At 51.8% G+C, this 18,942-nt stretch overlaps 3 protein-coding genes across 7 annotated transcripts in view; all 3 read left to right on the top strand.

The window, feature by feature from the left end:
- The window catches only part of PSME3 (proteasome (prosome, macropain) activator subunit 3 (PA28 gamma; Ki)), an 11,004-nt gene extending 8,347 nt beyond the window's left edge, over positions 1–2,657 (top strand). Inside the window, exon 9 of the mRNA XM_011929677.1 lies at positions 407–2,657. Within this exon, the coding sequence (XP_011785067.1) occupies positions 407–487 (81 nt within the window). The 3' untranslated portion in view covers positions 488–2,657. The remainder of the gene's footprint in view (positions 1–406) is intronic.
- Positions 2,658–3,313: 656 nt separating this feature from the next.
- Positions 3,314–9,594, top strand: AOC2 (amine oxidase, copper containing 2 (retina-specific)). Of its 2 annotated transcripts, none has more exons than XM_011929676.1 (4): positions 3,314–5,112; positions 7,980–8,184; positions 8,487–8,616; positions 8,967–9,594. In XM_011929676.1, exons 1-4 carry the CDS (start codon positions 3,525–3,527, stop codon positions 9,231–9,233), a joined length of 2,190 nt encoding a protein of 729 aa, XP_011785066.1. In that variant the 5' UTR covers positions 3,314–3,524; the 3' UTR covers positions 9,234–9,594. The 2 variants fall into 2 exon arrangements, with proteins under 2 accessions (XP_011785066.1, XP_011785065.1); XM_011929675.1 differs by having other exon boundaries at positions 7,980–8,265.
- A 264-nt stretch (positions 9,595–9,858) lies between these two features.
- LOC105502982 (membrane primary amine oxidase) lies at positions 9,859–16,993 on the top strand. 4 transcript variants are annotated; one of them, XM_011929671.1, is made up of 4 exons: positions 9,859–11,827; positions 13,317–13,602; positions 14,310–14,439; positions 15,138–16,993. In XM_011929671.1, exons 1-4 carry the CDS (start codon positions 10,228–10,230, stop codon positions 15,411–15,413), a joined length of 2,292 nt encoding a protein of 763 aa, XP_011785061.1. In that variant the 5' UTR covers positions 9,859–10,227; the 3' UTR covers positions 15,414–16,993. The 4 variants fall into 4 exon arrangements, with proteins under 4 accessions (XP_011785061.1, XP_011785062.1, XP_011785063.1 ...); XM_011929673.1 differs by lacking the exon at positions 9,859–11,827 and adding an exon at positions 12,133–12,248; XM_011929674.1 differs by lacking the exon at positions 9,859–11,827 and adding an exon at positions 12,944–13,021 and having other exon boundaries at positions 13,145–13,602.
- Positions 16,994–18,942: the final 1,949 nt, after the last annotated feature.

Below are 18,942 nucleotides of genomic sequence, written 5' to 3'. Positions count from 1 at the left end.
AGGAGGCGAAGCTTGAAGTGAACCGAGATTGTGCCACTGCACTCCAGCCTGGGCGACAGAGCAAGACTCTGTCTCAAAAAAAAAAAAAAAAAAAATTATAGTAAGTCTTCACCTAATGTTGTCCATAGATTTTTATAAACTGACTTTAAAAATGATGTATATCAAAACCAAGTTTTTTTCGTTAACATTGTAACAAAATGACGTTATTTAAATCCAGGTTATTTGAGGACCTTCTGTACTTGATTTGCTCACCTGCTTAAAGTCGCAGTTACTAAGAACCTATTGATGACATTAAGGGCTTACCGTATGCAGATGATTGCTTGGGAATTTGTAGAGGGGTCTATTACTTTCTTGGTGAGGTAAGGGTTGTACAGATATGTGATTTCCCTGATACCTCTTCTCCCAGGTCACTCTACATGACATGATCCTGAAAAATATCGAGAAGATCAAACGGCCCCGGAGCAGCAATGCAGAGACTCTGTACTGAGGCCAGGGCCAGGGCCAGGGGACTCTGTGAGTCTGGCTCAAGACCGACATTGCCTTGGTTTGTTACATGACTATCGTGATGGGGAAACTGGCTGGAAATAGTAATCACACCTCTCTGTTTTTAGTTAGAGTCTAATGAAACTCTCATCTAGTTCTGTGATGTGTTTACCTCTTTTTTCAGGCCTCAGGAACTCTTCTATTTCCTTCCCTAATACCCCACACCCAACCTGTCATAATTTCTGGAGAACTCCAGGTTTGTGTGTGCAGGATGTTGGCACAAAAATACTTGTGTTTTCACTCTCCTCCTCTCTCCCTCCTGTGTCTTGCGCTTTATGTTTTCTTCTTTTGATAATTAGTTGGTTAAAAGCTGAAGGGAACCAGAAGGAAAGTGCTAGGTGTTTTTTGGAACTAGGGTGGCGGGGGGATGAACTTCTCTTCCTCACGTGAGGTTACTGTTTCTTTCCTCTGTGGGTCATTGGATCCTTCCACAGTTGCCCTGGTGATGACTTCGGGCTTTGCATGTGTGTACATCCCACCTTGAATCTTGATCATGACAAGAAACACCTTAGGCCTTCAGGCAATTCCCAAGCTCCTTCAGATGTTTTTATAATGAGCATTTTCACATGCACATGTGTGTATGTACGTATACACCCATACAGACATGCACACACACACTCCTACTCCATTAGCTAACATACCCTCCCTCTCCACGATCCCTGTCATGTACCTTTCAGGAGGTGATGGTTGTCTTAGTTGTCCTCTACCCAAACAAACGTCCTGGGTCCGTCCTCCCTCCTGATACTGTAGCCTCTTGGTACCCAGGGTGAGTTGGTGGAGAACAGAGAGATGAGAAGCAGAGGGCTTGGGGAAGGCCTCTCTGACTCAGCCCTTTTTGGCATTATTGCAAAAGCTTGACTCCTGGTTGCCTTTTCCCAGCCAGTTGTCAGTTGGGGTGAAGATGTCTGCAAGTGTGAGGTCTGGACGCTGCTGCTCATGTTGGGCTTTCCTTTTGGGAAATATTTCTCTTATTTATAGTGTCGGGCTTCTGGGGAAAGCAATCATTGGTGTGTATGTGTATGGTGCACGCACACACATACATATACACGTTTGTGTATGTGGAAATGTGCTGGGCAAGTCAAAACTATAGAAGAGTTGCCTCCTGTCTCTCGAATCTTCCAGAGATATCACTTAACTGTTAATAGCTTTTGTGTTAATCCCCATCAGCCCCCAGCTCTTTTATTCTACCACGGCTGGAGCGTTGATACCTGCAGTCAGCCTGCCAGTGACTCTTAGTGTCTGTTTCCGACTTCTTATTCCTGTCTCTGTCTTCCAACCCCCAATAATATTTCCACCTGGGATGCATCATTTGTACTCCCGATATTCTGTAGAGAAGGAGTCAGGATGCTGTCTTCCCACGAATAGTACTCAGTAACAAACCAACTGCATTTTAGTTGGGCAGTGCTCCCACCCACCCTCCAGATCCCTTCCAGCTAAAACCCTTCCCCTTCCCTCCATGTGTTTCTCAGTTCCCCGTTTTGTTTGTTGGATTGTTCCACTGCCCCTCCTCCTCACCCTACCACCCTTGGATCGTAATGTAAAATTCTTTTACCATGTCAAGAAATTATTAAAAATACAGGTACTTTGACCTCTTTCTAAAGCCGCAGACCCTGGTGCAATGCTCTGGTGGCTAGGGGCGTACTCATGCTTGCATGTGTGCACACTCGGACACCCACCTCCATGGACACCTAGCCACCCTGTTGTGTGTCCTTATGCCAGTTGAGCTGAATCTTTTCCCCAGTATAGTGGAAAGACTGAGGCTTCTGCCTAGTGAGCTAGGGTGGGTGCTTTATTTGTGTTCAGTCTGAATTATGGGAAAGTTAGCTCTTCCCAGACCTAAGCTGCCTTCTTTCCCTACTTTCAGAAGATCCTAGTTCCTTCTTTCTGGGTGATACCCGTGAGCTGCCAGTAGAGGCTGCTATTGCTCCATGTGTAAGGAATGACCTGGTTCAAGGCATGTCCTACCCAATCATTTTCTTTACGTTATCCTAATTCTCCCTGAATAATGTCTCAGTTTCTTGAGAAGACTCATAGTTTTGGTTTTCAGATTACTTGGAGGGCTGCCTAGGAATCTATCTCCCTCTGAAATAAAAGTTTCCTCAACTTGCACCTTGCAGGTAGCCTTCTGATTTCCAATGATCCCCTCGTTGCCTCTGTGAAGAGTTTAAGGTCTTGAACAATGGAGAAGCAGCTGCTCTGTTCTGTTTCAGAGATGACTACCAAAAGCTAGCAGTTTGTGAGTGCCTCCCCTGTGCCAGGCTGTTAAGTACCTAATGTGCATGATCACATTTAATCTTTAGGAATCTGTAGGGTAGTTGTATCTGTTTGTTACAGATGAGGACACTGAGACTCAGGATAAGTTTTTCCGCTAAGTTTACACAGCTGAGGGAACTGGGATTGGTGGACAAACCTGATTACTAAGCCCAGGTTCTCAGCCACTCCACTGGATGGAAAAGGCCTGACTACAAATCAAGGGCTTGGCATTAGGCAACAGGCAGAATTCAGTGCTTACTGCTGAACATGGCAGTGCATCCTGGAGTTGTTGGGATGCAGTTCCTGCCAGGAGGTAGGAAAATGGACAGCTCAGTGCTTGCATGCAGGCTGCAGAACTTAATTGGGCATCTGAGGTTTGTGCTCTTCCTGAGACCCATTCCGGGTGGAAACTGGAGGTTAGCATCGTTAACCCAGATTCCCTTTCATCTGGTCTAAATGGTGGAAATCAGTAGTTAGTACTGACTGCTACCAGTGGGAGTTCAGGGGCAAGGAAGAGGCTATGCATGTGGAAGCAGTGCCTTGGGCCAAACCACAGGACAGAAAATTGGAACAGAATTACATAAATCAAGGTCAGAAATTTCCTGCCCAACCCATGGGGTGGAGTTTTCTCCATTCCTATCCATCCTAGTGAATATAAACCCCAACTTGATGTCAGTAACTGGAAGGAGCGGCTGTTAGAACTCTGATTTCAGCTCTCAGCATCCACTATGCATCTCAAGATAGTCCTGGCGTTCCTGGCACTGTCCCTCATTACCATCTTTGCCCTGGCCTATGTTTTGCTGACCAGCCCAGGTGGTTCCAGCCAGCCTCCCCACTGCCCCTCTGTATCCCATAGAGCCCAGCCCTGGCCACACCCTGGCCAGAGCCAGCTGTTTGCAGACCTGAGCCGAGAGGAGCTGACAGCTGTGGTGCGCTTTCTGACCCAGCGGCTGGGGCCCGGGCTAGTGGATGCGGCCCAGGCTCAGCCCTCGGACAACTGCATCTTCTCAGTGGAGCTGCAGCTGCCCCCCAAGGCTGCAGCCCTGGCCCACCTGGACAGGGGGAGCCCCCCACCTGCCCGAGAGGCACTGGCCATCGTCCTCTTTGGTGGACAACCCCAGCCCAATGTGAGTGAGCTGCTGGTGGGGCCACTGCCTCACCCTTCCTACATGCGGGACGTGACTGTGGAGCGTCACGGCGGGCCCCTGCCCTATCACCGTCGCCCGCTGCTGAGAGCTGAGTTTACGCAGATGTGGAGGCATCTGAAAGAGGTGGAGCTACCCAAGGCACCCATCTTCCTGGCTTCCACCTTCAACTACAATGGCTCTACCTTGGCAGCTGTGCATGCCACCCCTCGGGGCTTGCGCTCGGGGGACCGAGCTACCTGGATGGCCCTCCACCATAACATCTCAGGTGTTGGTCTTTTCCTTCACCCCGTGGGGCTGGAGCTACTACTGGACCACAGGGCCCTGGACCCTGCCCACTGGACTGTCCAGCGGGTCTTCTACCTTGGGCACTACTATGCAGACTTGGGCCAGTTGGAACGGGAGTTTAAGTCTGGCCGGTTGGAAGTGGTTAGAGTTCCTCTACCTCCACCAAATGGAGCTTCATCCCTGAGGTCTCGGAACTCTCCAGGTCCTCTTCCCCCTCTTCAGTTCTCACCCCAGGGTTCCCAGTACAGTGTGCAGGGAAACCTGGTGGTATCCTCCCTCTGGTCATTTACCTTTGGCCATGGGGTGTTCAGCGGCCTGAGGATTTTTGATGTTCGGTTCCAGGGTGAGCGAGTAGCCTATGAAGTCAGTGTCCAGGAGTGCATGTCTATCTATGGTGCCGATTCACCCAAGACGATGCTGACTCGCTATTTGGATAGCAGCTTTGGACTTGGCCGTAACAGCCGAGGCTTGGTGCGGGGAGTGGACTGCCCCTATCAAGCCACGATGGTGGACATCCATATATTAGTGGGCAAAGGGGCAGTCCAGCTGCTTCCGGGGGCTGTGTGTATATTTGAGGAAGCCCAGGGACTGCCCCTCCGAAGGCACCACAATTACCTTGAAAATCATTTCTATGGTGGTTTGGCCAGCTCAGCCCTTGTGGTCAGGTCTGTGTCATCTGTGGGCAACTATGACTACATTTGGGACTTTGTGTTGTACCCAAACGGGGCACTTGAAGGGCGGGTCCATGCCACGGGTTATATCAACACAGCTTTCCTGAAAGGGGGAGAGGAGGGCCTCCTCTTTGGGAACCGTGTGGGGGAACGAGTGCTGGGAACGGTGCACACACATGCCTTCCACTTCAAGCTGGACCTGGATGTGGCAGGTGAGTGCTGAGGGATGAGGGCTTGGGGGTGGGGTCAGGTGGGGTGGAGGGAAGGGAAGGGAATCTCCCAGGTCAAGCTGAGATAAGTGGCAAGAGCGGGGTGTTCCAGCACCACAGCTCTAGTGGCAACAGGACAGGGACTGAGCATATTCAGTACAGTCAGTCTGGTACTGGGCTACTGGGGTACTGGGCTACTGGGTATCTGGCAAAAGGTGAAAAGGGTTCCCCCGCCTAGCCTCTCTGACTTACTGTGATTGTGAAACCAGTTTAAATGTAATGGCTGGGCATGATTGCCTTAGCCTCAAGTGACACTGGGTGGATGAACTGGCCCAATGGGGCTGGAGTTGGAACACTGCTTCTTCGTAATTCTGAGGGTCAGTGAGGGTGGGGAGGGCAGGGTCCTGAGCCGAGGTCAGAAGCAGTCTGTCCAGAGTCTTCAGGATGGGGGTGGACCTGGGGCTTGGGAAGGGGAGGGTACCAAAGCTGGGGTTGCTACCCATGATAGGGCCACTCCTTGTCAGGGGGGCCATCCCATTCCTGTCATCACTGTTGACTCATGGCAGGCACACAGTCAGCTTGCTGCAAGTATGGAAAGAATTCTCAAGCACAAAGGGCTCAAAGCACACAGAGGACTTGCTGTTCCTGACAGACTTTGTCAAGGACAGAAAGGAACTTATAGACTCACAGACTTTTAGATCCACAAAGAAAATTAGAAACTCACCAGACCCTCTCCATTTTAAGGGAAACTAGAGAGGGTGGCGGGAGATGGGACAGGAAATGACTGCCCAGGTATAATGCAACATAAACTAGTATTTCTTGTGAAATGTTTTCTTACCTCAAGTCTAAAGACATGGCACTTGCATGCCTGCATGTGTCTGTGTGCATGCCCCCTTGCACTTGTGTTCGCAGTGGCGTGGAGGGTAGGGAGGACTAATAGCATGATTGAAATGATCGTTTTTTAACTAGATAGACACACTTTGATTTTGACTTGTCTTCTGATTGGAAGTCTTTTTCAGCATCTTTGGCATTAAAGAGCCTTGTTTTGGGAAGTAACATTTATTGGACTCCTAGCATGTGCAGGATGGGCTGCTGCTTTGGGCCAGAGAGGCTGTGTCAGGCACCAGCGCACAGGATGGCTGCAGAGGCACCAGCTTCAGCACAGTCACTCCTGTGCCAGGTGCCTTCATATAGGTCTTGTTGAAAGGAACTAACAGTCCAGACCTGCAGAAAGTGTATGACCAAGTGCTGAGTTAGGCAATGCAGGTTATGGATGCTGTAGAATTCCAAGGAGCTCCCAGACAAAGGTATGAATGTGCTCGCTTCTGAAAAAGACTGACAGTACTTCCCACCTTGCTGAGATCGAAAGTGAAGCCTCAGAGCTGGGAGGAGTATGCAGGGGACCATGGGAAGGGATTGGGTTTTCTTTTTTTGAGGCAGAGTCTCACTCTCACCCAGTATGGAGTGCAGTAGTGCAATCACAGGTTACTGCAGCCCCGACCTCCTGGTCTCAAGCAATCCTTCCTCAGCCTCCTGAGTAGCTGGGATGACAGGCACACACTGCCACACCCAGCTTTTTTTTTTTTTTTTTTTTTTGAGACAGTCTCACTCTGTTGCCCAGGCTGGAGTGCAGTGGTGCGATCTCAGCTCACTGCAACCTCCACCCACCAGGTTCAAACGATTCTTGTGTCTCAGTTCAAGCGATTCTTGTGTCTTGGCCTCCAGAGTAGCGGGGATTACACGTGCACACCACCACACCTGGCTTTTTTTTTTTTTTCTTTATAAGTAGAGATGGGGATTCACCATGTTGGCCAGGCTCGTCTTGAACTCGTTTCAAGTGAGCCACTCGCCTCGGCCTCCCAAAGTGTTGTGAACTACCATGCCTGGTGGGTTTTTTGTTTTGTTTTGTTTAAGTTTTTTTAATTTTTTTTTTATTTTTTAAAGAGGCAGTGTTTCATTCTGTTACCCTAGCTGGTCTCCAGCACCTGGGCTCAAGGGATCTGTACCACCCTGCCACCAGCCTCCCAAGTTGCAAGCTGCCACACCTGGCTCCGGAGTCAGTTTTTCAACTTGCTTCTCCACGACAAGTATCATTACCCCTTTCATAGTTAAACAAATGTCATCAGTCAGCTGCCTGTGCTTTTCTGTTTATTGGGCACAGCCATAGAACAGCTTTAATTATGCCCAGTGTAGGGATTCAGAAAGTGAATCAGAAGCAAATTGGTCCAGGGACTGTTTGGTAGTCCAGTGCTAATAGAACTTTCTGCAGTGGTAGAAATGTTCTGTGTATGGCAACTGGGCACTTTAAACGTAGCTAGTGTGACTGAGGAACTGATTTTTTTTGTTGTTTTTTTTTGAGACAGAGTTTTGCTTTGTTGCCCAGGCTGAAGTGCAGTGGTGTGACCTCAGCTCACTGCAACCACAACCTCCTGGGCTCAAGCAGCCCTCCTGCCCCCGCTTCCCAAGTAGCTGGGATCACAGGCATATGCCACCATGCCTGGCTGATTTTTTTATTGTTTGTAGAGTCAGGGTTTCACCACGTTGCACAGGCTGGTCTCAAACTCCTGGGCTCACGTGATCCACCCGCCTCAGCCTCCCAAAGTGCTGGGATTGCAACTGTGAGCCACCTCAGCTGGCCCTGAGTTTTAATTTTCATAGCCACATGTGTAGTAGTTACCTACTGGACAAGGCAAGTTGGAAGAACACAGGAGCTTGCGCTTGCCCAGACCTCCTGGCTCCTAGCACAGTGTGCTCTGATGCTCTCTCTGCCTTTTGTCACGCCAGTGCAGTGGACATCGTGTGGAAGACAGGAACCTGGCCCAGAGACCTTACCTGGTGTGGAACTCATCTCCCTTCCCTCCCCCTGGCAGGGCTGAAAAACTGGGTGGTAGCTGAAGACGTGGTGTTTAAACCTGTGGCCGCCCCCTGGAACCCGGAGCACTGGCTACAGCGCCCACAGCTGACTCGGCAGGTCCTGGGAAAGGAGGACCTGACAGCTTTTTCCTTGGGAAGCCCCTTACCCCGTTACCTCTACCTGGCTAGCAACCAGACTAATGCCTGGGGTCACCAGCGCGGGTACCGAATCCAGATCCACAGCCCCCTTGGCATACACATACCCCTGGAGAGTGACATGGAGAGGGCCCTCAGCTGGGGGAGGTGAGGAGGGCCCTGGCCTGGGTGGAAGGAAAGGACTGCCCCTCCCCTACCCCAGCCCTTGGAGACGAACTCCCTGCCCATGGCTACCTGTACCTCCCCTCAAACCCAAGTTAGATACACGGTGGGAAATGGTCTCACACAGAATCGGATCTAAGGGACTTCTGGGCCAGGAAAGGCACCTGACATCTTCCAACACCACCTTCTTAATGATTCCTGGTCAGATACCAGCTTGTGGTGACCCAGAGAAAGGAGGAGGAGTCACAGAGCAGTAGCATCTATCACCAGAATGACATCTGGACACCCACAGTTACCTTCGCTGACTTCATCAACAATGAAACCCTCTTAGGAGAGGTTGGTTGCCCTAGGGACATAGGAAAGGGACACCTGTGGGCATGGCGTCTTGGCTGCCCAGCCTCTGGCCAGAGGTTAGAGGGAATGGCTGATTTCCAGTTCACAGATTCAGAGGCCATGGAGTTTTCTGATGACCAACACAGGTCATCCCTCCTGGGGTGAGATTAGCTCTGGGACACCGGCTCCCCCTCTCCCCACATAGCTGCTTACGTAGATTGTGCCATGTGTTGTATGGGCATGAGGCTCTGCAGAGTAGAAGCCAGGCTGAGACTGCAGGTGGGGATTGTGGCTGAATGGTGGTTCTTTGGGTCTTGTTTCCATAGTCCTCCAGCTCCTCCCTCTTCCTGCAGGATCTGGTGGCTTGGGTCACAGCCAGCTTCCTGCACATTCCGCATGCCGAGGACGTCCCCAACACAGTGACTCTGGGGAACAGAGTTGGCTTCTTGCTCCGACCCTATAACTTCTTTGATGAGGACCCCTCCATCTTCTCCCCTGGCAGTGTCTACTTTGAGAAGGGCCAGGATGCTGGGCTCTGCAGCGTCAATCCTGTGGCCTGCCTCCCCGACCTGGCAGCCTGTGTCCCGGACTTACCCCCTTTCTCTTACCAAGGCTTCTAGTCCTGAGGGTGTGGCGGGGGGCATGGTTAGGCACAGGTACCTTTCCCTGTTTCTACTTTCTGTTCCCGGTGTTTTTCACACCTGCTCCCCAGATTCCCAGCCCTTCAATGTTTCACATGAAAACCCCATTTGTCCCTTTGGTTAATTCTTACTTCCTGTTCATCTCTAAAATGTTAAGTTATAAAAATGATTTAAAAATATTCAAACAAAAATACCACAAATCCTACTACTCAGAAATAGGTGGTGTTCACATTACACCAGACATCTTTTTATGCTTGTGCATTCAAAAGGAAGAGTAGATAGAATTTTGTAAAACAGATGTTATATGTAATTTATAATAAAAAGTATTCCAGGAATTTTACTTGAATTTATTCTTTGACCTTTTAAGTAGCTGGAGTCCCCTGGAGCATACTAAGGACTCTAGCCAGGGAAATTAGCAGTGGGGGACAGAGGGCAAGGGAGATAGACCTGGCCAAGGAATGTTGTTTGGAAAGCTGAAGGGGCAGGGGTGGGGGTCTTTGAAAGGAGAACAATAGTTTGAAGTTACAGGAAAACATCTGGCCCTGACTAAGTGCAAGGTTGGGGAAGAAGCTGGGCTGAGGGCAGGAGAGGCTGCTCTGCGCAGATCCTGCTCCTTCCCGATGCTGCATTATCCTGAAATCTTCCTTCCCCTTCCCCCAGCCCCAACTCTCCCCAACTCCAACCCTGACCCAGAAAGTAGTCTGATTTGGAGCCTGGAAGACAAAACCATGTAAGGTCTGTGGAAATCACAGCTGCTCAGACCCGCCTCCAGCCCCAGCCACCCCGCCCCCTTGCCCCAGCCTTCCTGTGTCCTTCCCACCCTTAGTCCCAGGCATCTGACTACCGGGAACCTCAGCCAGAGTCCGGGAGCACCCCCCCCCCACCGTCCAGGAGCCAACAGAGCCCCCGTTGTGCTGGCGTGAGAATACATTGCTCTCCTTTGGTTGAATCCACTGCCCCTCTTCGTGGGAAAATGAACCAGAAGACCATCCTGGTGCTCCTCACTCTGGCTGTCATCACCATCTTTGCCTTGGTTTGTGTCCTGCTGGTGGGCAGGGGTGGAGATGGGGGTGAACCTAGCCAGCTTTCCCATTGCGCCTCCATATCTCCCAGTGCCCAGCCTTGGACACACCCTGGCCAGAGCCAGCTCTTTGCAGACCTGAGCCGAGAGGAGCTGACAGCTGTGATGCACTTTCTGACCCAGCGGCTGGGGCCAGGGCTGGTGGATGCGGCCCAGGCCCGGCCCTCGGACAACTGCGTCTTCTCAGTGGAGCTACAGCTGCCTCCCAAGGCTGCAGCCCTGGCTCACCTGGACAGGGGGAGCCCCCCACCTGCTCGGGAGGCACTGGCCATCATCTTCTTTGGCAGGCAACCCCAGCCCAACGTGAGTGAGCTGCTGGTGGGGCCACTGCCTCACCCTTCCTACATGCGGGACGTGACTGTGGAGCGTCATGGAGGCCCCCTGCCCTATCACCGACGCCCCGTGCTGTTCCAAGAGTACCGGGACATAGACCAGATGATCTTCGACAGAGAGCTGCCCCAGGCTTCTGGGCTTCTCCACCACTGTTGCTTCTATAAGCGCCGGGGACGGAACCTGGTGACAATGACCACGGGTCCCCGTGGTCTGCAATCAGGGGATCGGGCCACCTGGTTTGGCCTCTACTACAACATCTCAGGGGCTGGGTTCTTCCTGCACCCCGTGGGCTTGGAGCTGCTAGTGAACCACAAGGCCCTGGACCCTGCCCGCTGGACCATCCAGAAGGTGTTCTATCAAGGCCGCTACTACGACAGCCTGGCCCAGCTGGAGGCCCAGTTTGAGGCCGGCCTTGTGAACGTGGTGCTGATCCCAGACAATGGCACAGGTGGGTCCTGGTCCCTGAAGTCCCCTGTGCCCCCGGGTCCAGCTCCCCCTCTGCAGTTCCATCCTCAGGGCCCCCGCTTCAGTGTCCAGGGAAGTCGAGTGGCCTCCTCACTGTGGACTTTCTCCTTTGGCCTCGGAGCATTCAGCGGCCCAAGGATCTTTGACGTTCGCTTCCAGGGAGAAAGACTAGTTTATGAGATCAGCCTCCAAGAAGCCTTGGCTGTCTATGGTGGAAATTCCCCAGCAGCAATGATGACCCGCTATGTGGATGGAGGCTTTGGCATGGGCAAGTACACCACGCCCCTGACCCGTGGAGTGGACTGCCCCTACCTGGCCACCTACGTGGACTGGCACTTCGTTTTGGAGTCCCAGGCCCCCAAGACAATACGTGATGCGTTTTGTGTGTTTGAGCAGAATCAGGGCCTCCCCCTGCGGCGACACCACTCAGATCTCTACTCCCACTACTTTGGGGGCCTTGCAGACACGGTGCTGGTCATCAGATCTGTGTCCACCTTGCTCAACTATGACTATGTGTGGGATATGGTCTTCCACCCCAGTGGGGCCATAGAAACCCGATTCTATCTCACGGGCTACATCAGCTCAGCATTCCTCTTTGGTGCTACCAGGAAGTATGGGAACGAAGTTGCAGAGCACACCCTGGGCACGGTCCACACCCACAGTGCCCACTTCAAGGTGGATCTGGATGTAGGAGGTAAAACATTTTGGTGGGGAGAAGGCTTCTGGAAGAAGGGCTGAAAAGTTGTTTCCATTTGCTTTGGGTTTTATGTAGATTGTCCCATAAAGGAAGATGTGGATTTTTGTGCTTCTCCTTTTGCTAGATGGGAGAGAGTTGGCAGCTGAGTTTTATTTGGATCTTAGCTCACTGGCTGGGTGCAAAGCTGCAGCCTTCCTCCACGTGACCTCATCAGAAGATCTTGGGAAATGGCCAAGCTCAGGGAGGAGGCAGGATCTGGGCTAACAGGGTCCCCATTGCCCTCTTCCCTCCCTTGTACTTATATGGGCTCCACTGCTGGGAGCAGCCTTCTGTTTGTCAGCTCATTTCTGTGTCTGGCCTGTGGTGCTGGTGTGCTGGAGGATCTCTTTGCATTCTACCAAGTCCCTGGCGTGTGCAGGTCCGTCATTCCAGGTTGTGCATTTCCTTTGGAGATGGACCCTCCTCCTCCCTGATTTTCCTTCTTTCTCTGGTCACAATTCACAATCCATGTGAGGGTCACATGGAGCCTGTGGAGTATTCTGGATAGATCCTGGAGTCTGGTCACAGAGAGCCAAGGCTACATGATGGCTTGGAGTCTTCATCTTTGTCTTCTCACTGTCCTTCCCCACATTGAGTCAGTCACCAGGTGTTTTTTTTTTTTTTTCTGTTCTGCACCTGCAGTACCTCGCTGGGTCACACTGCCATGCCCTGCAGGTGCCAGCCCTCTCTCTGCTGTTTCCGCTCTTGTTGCTCTCAGATCCAAGAGCCATTCTGCACCCAGAGGGCCTCCCATCCACACCAGCCTGCCTTTTACTCAGCTCTCGCATTCGTCATCACCTGTGGGATCCTGTCCACAGAAGCCCCTCCAAACTCTTTCTTTCACAGTGCAGCTCCAACCTGCCTTGCTGTGCTCTGCACAGCTACACCCAAATACTCCAGGTCCGTGGACACGCACTCCACACGTTACAGTCAGGCATCCTCTTGTTTGCTTATGCTTTGTCTCTGCTTAGAATGTCCTTTCATGTCATCTCTTCTGGTAATATCCTTTAAGGCCAGGCTGAAAAGTTGGCCAGAAGGGCCCCCTTTTCCTGCCTGCAACTGTATTCCTGTGGCCCGGAAGCTGCCTAGGCCATGCTCCTCTCACAGGACAGGCCAGTCAGTGGTTTGCCTGTCTGCATGGAAAGCGAGAGGGTAAGGATGATGTTCATTCATCTCTATCCCCAGGGGTGAGCACAGTCCTCTCTGCTAATGAATGTTGAAAGAATGAATGAGTGAAATGGAATGAAATCCCTGATGAAATATTTTAATTTATAGGTCAACAGCTTTGGCTGAAGGATTGGAGGTATCTTGGGGAGAGGGAAGAAAAGCAGGGGCACACTCAGTTCTGGGCTGCTCTTTGGCCCCCAGTCTGAAACCAGGTGGAGGCAGAGTCCAGAGGGGCCAGGGTGGTTGCATGACAGGCCCTCCCCTATCCCACCCTGAGCAGGACTGGAGAACTGGGTCTGGGCCGAGGATATGGTCTTTGTCCCCATGGCTGTGCCGTGGAGCCCTGAGCACCAGATACAGAGGATGGAGGTGACCCGGAAGCTGCTGGAGACAGAGGAGCAGGCCGCCTTCCTCGTGGGAGGCGCCACCCCTCGCTACGTGTACCTGGCCAGCAACCATAGCAACAAGTGGGGCCACCCCCGGGGCTACCGCATCCAGATACTCAGTTTTGCTGGAGAGCCGCTGCCCCAAAACAGCTCCATGGCGAGAGGCTTCAGCTGGGAGAGGTGAGTGGTGGGCAGTCAGAGAGGAGGGGGCCAGTGAGAGTGGGAAAGGAGTGTTGGCGGACACTCAGCTCACCCTGTATGTAAGGGGCGAGATCTCTCAGAAAGGTTTTTCTTTTCTTTTCTTTTCTTTTTTGAGATGGAGTCTTGCTCTGTCCCCCAGGCTGGAGTGCAGCGGCACCATCTCTCTGCATCCTCCACCTCCCAGTTTCAAGCAATTCTCCTGCCTCAGCCTCCCCAGTAGCTGGGATTATAGGCATACGCCACCACACCTGGCTAATTTTTGTGTTTTTAGTAGAGACCGGGTTTCACCGTGTTGGCCAGGCTGGTCTCGAACTCCTGACCTCGTGATCCACCCGCCTTGGCCTCCCAAAGTGTTGTGATTGCAGGCATGAGCCACCACACCTGGCCAAAGGTTTTTCTAGTTATCCAAAGAGACCATGATGGGCACATTTTCCCCTTGGAGGCTAAAGCCCAAGAGTGAGAACTCTCTTCTGTTTTGGATGTGAGAGGGGTTGTGCTGTGAAATGGCTGGGGATAAAGAGGAGGACTTGACCCCCCTTAGGGTGTCGTCGGGGATTCTGTAGCGCCGAGTCAGTTGTGTCAATACAGTTGGGGAAGCTGAGCTCTGAGCAGTCAGTTCCCTTTCATCACAATCAGGCAGGAGGATGGGGTCAATGGCCATGCAGGCCTGACCAGTGCCTCCCTAGGTACCAGCTGGCCGTGACCCAGCGGAAGGAGGAGGAGCCTAGTAGCAGCAGCGTTTTCAATCAGAATGACCCTTGGGCCCCCACTGTGGATTTCAGTGACTTCATCAACAATGAGACCATTGCTGGAAAGGTCAGCTGGCCGGGGTAGAGGGCACAGGATGAGCCTTACTTTCTCTTGGGAGGGTCCCTGAAAACCACCTGCACTTCTCAGGGGTGGTACTGATTCCTGCCTTCTGCACTTCAGTAGATCTGATCACTATCCTTTGAGGGAACCTTTCTGAGCTGGGTGTCCATATTCAGACATTGAGTGAGACCCTGGGCCTGTCCTTGAGATCTTAGAGCCCTCTTAGTTCCAGTTTCATGGACTGAGTCCTTTCCAGGCTCCAGGACTCAGGAGGGATGGAAGTTACCAGGGAAAATGACATCTCCTGTATCTGAAGCTTCTCCCATTCCTGACTTGAATTTCACAGTGTTGGCCTAGTTCTGCTTCCCAAGCGCTGGTTCTCACTCCTCCACCCTTCTTCCCTCAGTTGTGGGGAACTCTTGGAGAGTTAGGAGAAGAGGAACTGAAGTAGCCTGTGGGTGTCACCCTCTGGGGGTAGGTAGGCAGTGGGCGATATGATGGGAAATGTCAGAGATGGAGGCTGCAAGCCAGGGAGAGGGAGGCAGGTGTTCCTAACATGAAATGGACTATTTATGCTTTGACTTCTGTCCAGTAGGAAAAAATGTTTAAAGACTCACGATCCTTGGGCTGGTGAGCTGAATCCCTACCAGGGCATGTCCTCAGCAAAGCCAGACCTCGTGATCCTCTTTCTTCTCCCCTGCTAGGACTTGGTGGCCTGGGTGACAGCTGGTTTTCTGCACATCCCACATGCAGAGGACGTTCCTAACACGGTGACTGTGGGGAACGGCGTGGGCTTCTTCCTCCGACCCTACAATTTCTTTGACGAAGACCCCTCCTTCTACTCTGCCGACTCCATCCACTTCCGAGAGGACCAGGATGCTGGGGCCTGTGAGGTCAACCCCCTGGCTTGCCTGCCCCAGGCTGCTGCCTGTGCCCCCAACCTCCCTGCCTTCTCCCACGGGGGCTTCTCTCACAACTAGGAGGTCCCTGGGATGGGGCATGTGGCCAAGGGCTCCAGGGCCAGGGTGTGAGGGATGGGGAGCAGCTGGGCACTGGGCCGGCAGCCTGGTTCCCTCTTCCCTGCGCCAGGACTCTCTTTCTTCCACTGCCCTCCCTCGCATCCCCCTCTATGCCAGGAGCGTCCTGACCCTGTGATGCCTGACACAGGGGACACTCAGTCTTTTGATGCCAGCTGTGCTGAGTTCCCATCCAGTGAGGCCAGGACATGGCCCAGCCTGGAACCATGGCCGAGGGCTTCCCTAGACAGCTCACTTTTTTGCTCTCTGGCTTTCCCAAATCTTTTTAGGCCATCTCTAAGGACTCTAAAAGGGGGTTATTCCCTGGAGACCCCAGGGTGGGGTTGCCCGTCCTGCAAGTCCATAGCTGAGCTGGAAAGGACGCTTCTGCTCACATTCCCTCTCATCCAGGTCTCTTCTTTCTTGTCTTCCTTCCTCTCGCCTACTTCCTCCTCGTCCTGTTCCTGCCTTCTCTTCTATCCTGCAATTTCTCCCGAATCCTGAGGGGATATCCCTATGCCCCAGCCCCTGGTGCTCCCCCAGCCCTCAGTTCTCAATCAACTTCAATCTCCTCTCCAGCCCTATGGAAGTCTCAAAGATGCAATGGGACCCCTAACTGGAGTGGCCAATCCCTGTGTGTCGTTCCCTTGTGTCTGTTGCTTATTGGGAGTAGGAGTTGCTCCTACCCCTGTCCTGGGGCTGGGTGTGTTTCAGGACAGCTGCCTCTGTACATTTGTGTCTGCCTGCCTCATGCTCGCTAGAGGAGGGTGGTCATTGTGACAGCAGCAGCTCAAGTTAGCATTTCAAGCGGTTTTGTGGGTACAGTGATAATGAAGAATGGTTATTTTGTACCAGGGCTCTATATTCTGCAACAACCTGCTTGGGAGGCTGGAGTGGAAACCAAGGGTGGGCATCAAAGATGAGGAGCCAAAGCCCCCAGAACTCCGGCCACCCAGCCAGGAGGGGCTGTCCAATCACATTCAGGCTTGCAAATGAGCTGGGCCCTGGGTGACGTGGGGGTCTGGCCTAATGGGGAGGGGCCTGGCGTGGGTGGGGCGGGGCCTGGCCTGGTCCAGGCTTGGGCTCCGTACCCGTCACTGCTGTCCCTCCTGAGGTCTGGATTGGGGATGGGGACAAAGAAATAGCAAGAGATGAGAAACAACAGAAACTTTTTTCCCTAAAGGATTGGTTAAATCAGTTCTGATACAGCGTTTCAATACAATAGTATGCAGCTGAAAAATAATTGTATGTCTTTATATACTAATATGTAATAATCTTCAAGTGAAAAAGGCAAGCCACGGAAATGTGTATGGTGCGCTTCCCATTTGTGTTTCAGAAAGGAGGAGAATATAAATACATATTTGCTTATGTATACCTATTCAGAATAAATGGATAGCACTGATTACTTTTGGGAGGAGAACCAGGAGGTTGAGGACAGGGGAGGGAAGGGTCTTAACACCTACACCCTTTTGTACATTTTGAATTTTGAACCATGTGACTGTATTACCTATTCAAAATAAACAATAAATGGGCCCAAACAGGAACTGACTTTTTTTTTTTACAGACACTTGTTTTTTTTTTTTGGTGGGGAACAGGTTGGGGGTAGGGTAAAGTGGGTTAAGGAGTAGGACCAGGGATGAAATTTTCTCCACTTCTTGAGACCCAGAGAAGCAGATGTGGCCTCTAGTGACTTCTTTACCTTCTCGTGCTTGTACATTTTTGAGGAAATGTTAAACCTCGGTTAATTCCCTGACATACACCCCACGCCGGCCCTTTCCCTCTCCTTCTCTTTTCTCTCTCTCAGTGAGGGCACTGAGAAGCAGTGAGGAGGGGTGACTTATGCTTGCCAGAAGCCCAGGCCAGGACAGGAGGTAAAGTGCAGGAAACACATTCTGGATGCCACTCAGCTTCTGACCAGAAAAAGACCAGAATATGTTCTAGGAGCTCCAGCATCATGGAAGCTTCTGTTACCTTCTGTCTGTTCTGCGCCAAGCCCAAGTTCTGCCATAGGTCAGTGGAACAGTGGATGGGGAGGAGTCAGTGAGCTGGAGAGAAATGAGGCTCTAAAGAACAGGGAGAAAGCCTTCAGTAAGGAGCAGGGGGCCTGCAATGGCATGTATTAATTCATAACATGGCCAGGAGCGGAGGCAGGAGTGAAGGAGGACAGGGAGAGACGGAGAGAAGGGCAGACTCAAGACAGAGATGCGGGAGAAAGGTGGACGCTATGGCCTGATGAGGCGCTGATGCAGGCTTCATAATCCCTTTGCCCTGAGGACCTGAACTTCTCCTTTCTTTTATTTTTTGAGATGGAGTTTCACGTTTGTCACCCAGGCTGGAGTGCAATGGTGCGCTTTTGGCTCACTGCAACTTCCACCTCTGGGTTCAAGCAATTCTCCTGTCTCAGCCTCCTGAGTAGCTGGGATTACAGGCATGTGCCACCACGCTCAGCTAATTTTGTATTTTTAGTAGAGATGGGGTTTCACCATGTTGGCCAGGCTGGTCTTGAACTCCTGACATCAGGTGATCTGGCCGCCTTGGCCTCCCAAAGTGCTGGGATTACAGCTGTGAGCCACTACGCCCGGCCTGAACTTCTCCTTTCAATGCATATCCTCTTGTCCCCACCTCCTTATAGCTCTTTCTTATGGCTACTTGCACCATCAACAGTGCTGGGGGAAGGGGAGCAAAGGAATTCAGGTATCCACCCCCACCCCCTCAGCATCTTGTTCACTGGAATTTAATTGCCTTGAAACCCATCTCCAGACCAAAGATCATGAGTGTTTGTATGTGGTGTGTGTATGTAATTGTATGTCAATTCTCACAAGCTTTTATATGAAAATGTGACTGGTTATGTCTGCCTCCTTACATCTCAGCATGATGATGATGCCACCTGGCCCAGGCCCCAGATGAGGGGACGCAGAATGGACATCTAGACTGTTAGAACATCAGTTCAGCTCGGGTCAGGAGGGCCATAGGGTGGAACTCCAGCCTCGTGCTCCAATCCAATCTCTTCCTTAGACCACAGAAGTGTCTGGAGTCTTGGCTTCAGACTAGTGGTCAATTGTCTAGGAGTGATTACTGGCTGAGGATGTCAGGTTCTGAAGGAAATGGTGCTGCCAAGGCTCAGATCTTTAGGACCTGGGGCCCAGTGGCCTGAGATAAAGGAGCTGGACAAGGGAATCCCTGAGGCTTGAGTCAGAGGGCATGACTAGGACTTTTCCAGGAATGTAGACATGGCAACCCCCTGTAAGGACATGAGGTGTGCCCACTTGCCTTGCCTCTTTTTAATTATTTTTTATTATTTTTTATTATTTTTTTCTTTTTTGAGACAGAGTCTCACTCTATTGCCCAGGCTGGACTGCAGTGGCGCAATCTCAGCTCACTGCAAGCTCCGCCTCTTGGGTTTACGCCATTCTCCTGCCTCAGCCTCCGGAGTAGCTGGGACTACAGGCGCCCGCCACCTCGCCCGGCTAGTTTTTTGTATTTTTTAGTAGAA

The sequence above is a fragment of the Colobus angolensis genome, unplaced genomic scaffold, assembly GCF_000951035.1.
Source record: "Colobus angolensis palliatus isolate OR3802 unplaced genomic scaffold, Cang.pa_1.0 Scaffold83, whole genome shotgun sequence".
Lineage (NCBI taxonomy): Eukaryota > Metazoa > Chordata > Mammalia > Primates > Cercopithecidae > Colobus > Colobus angolensis.
This window is presented reverse-complemented; position numbering and strand designations above follow the sequence as displayed.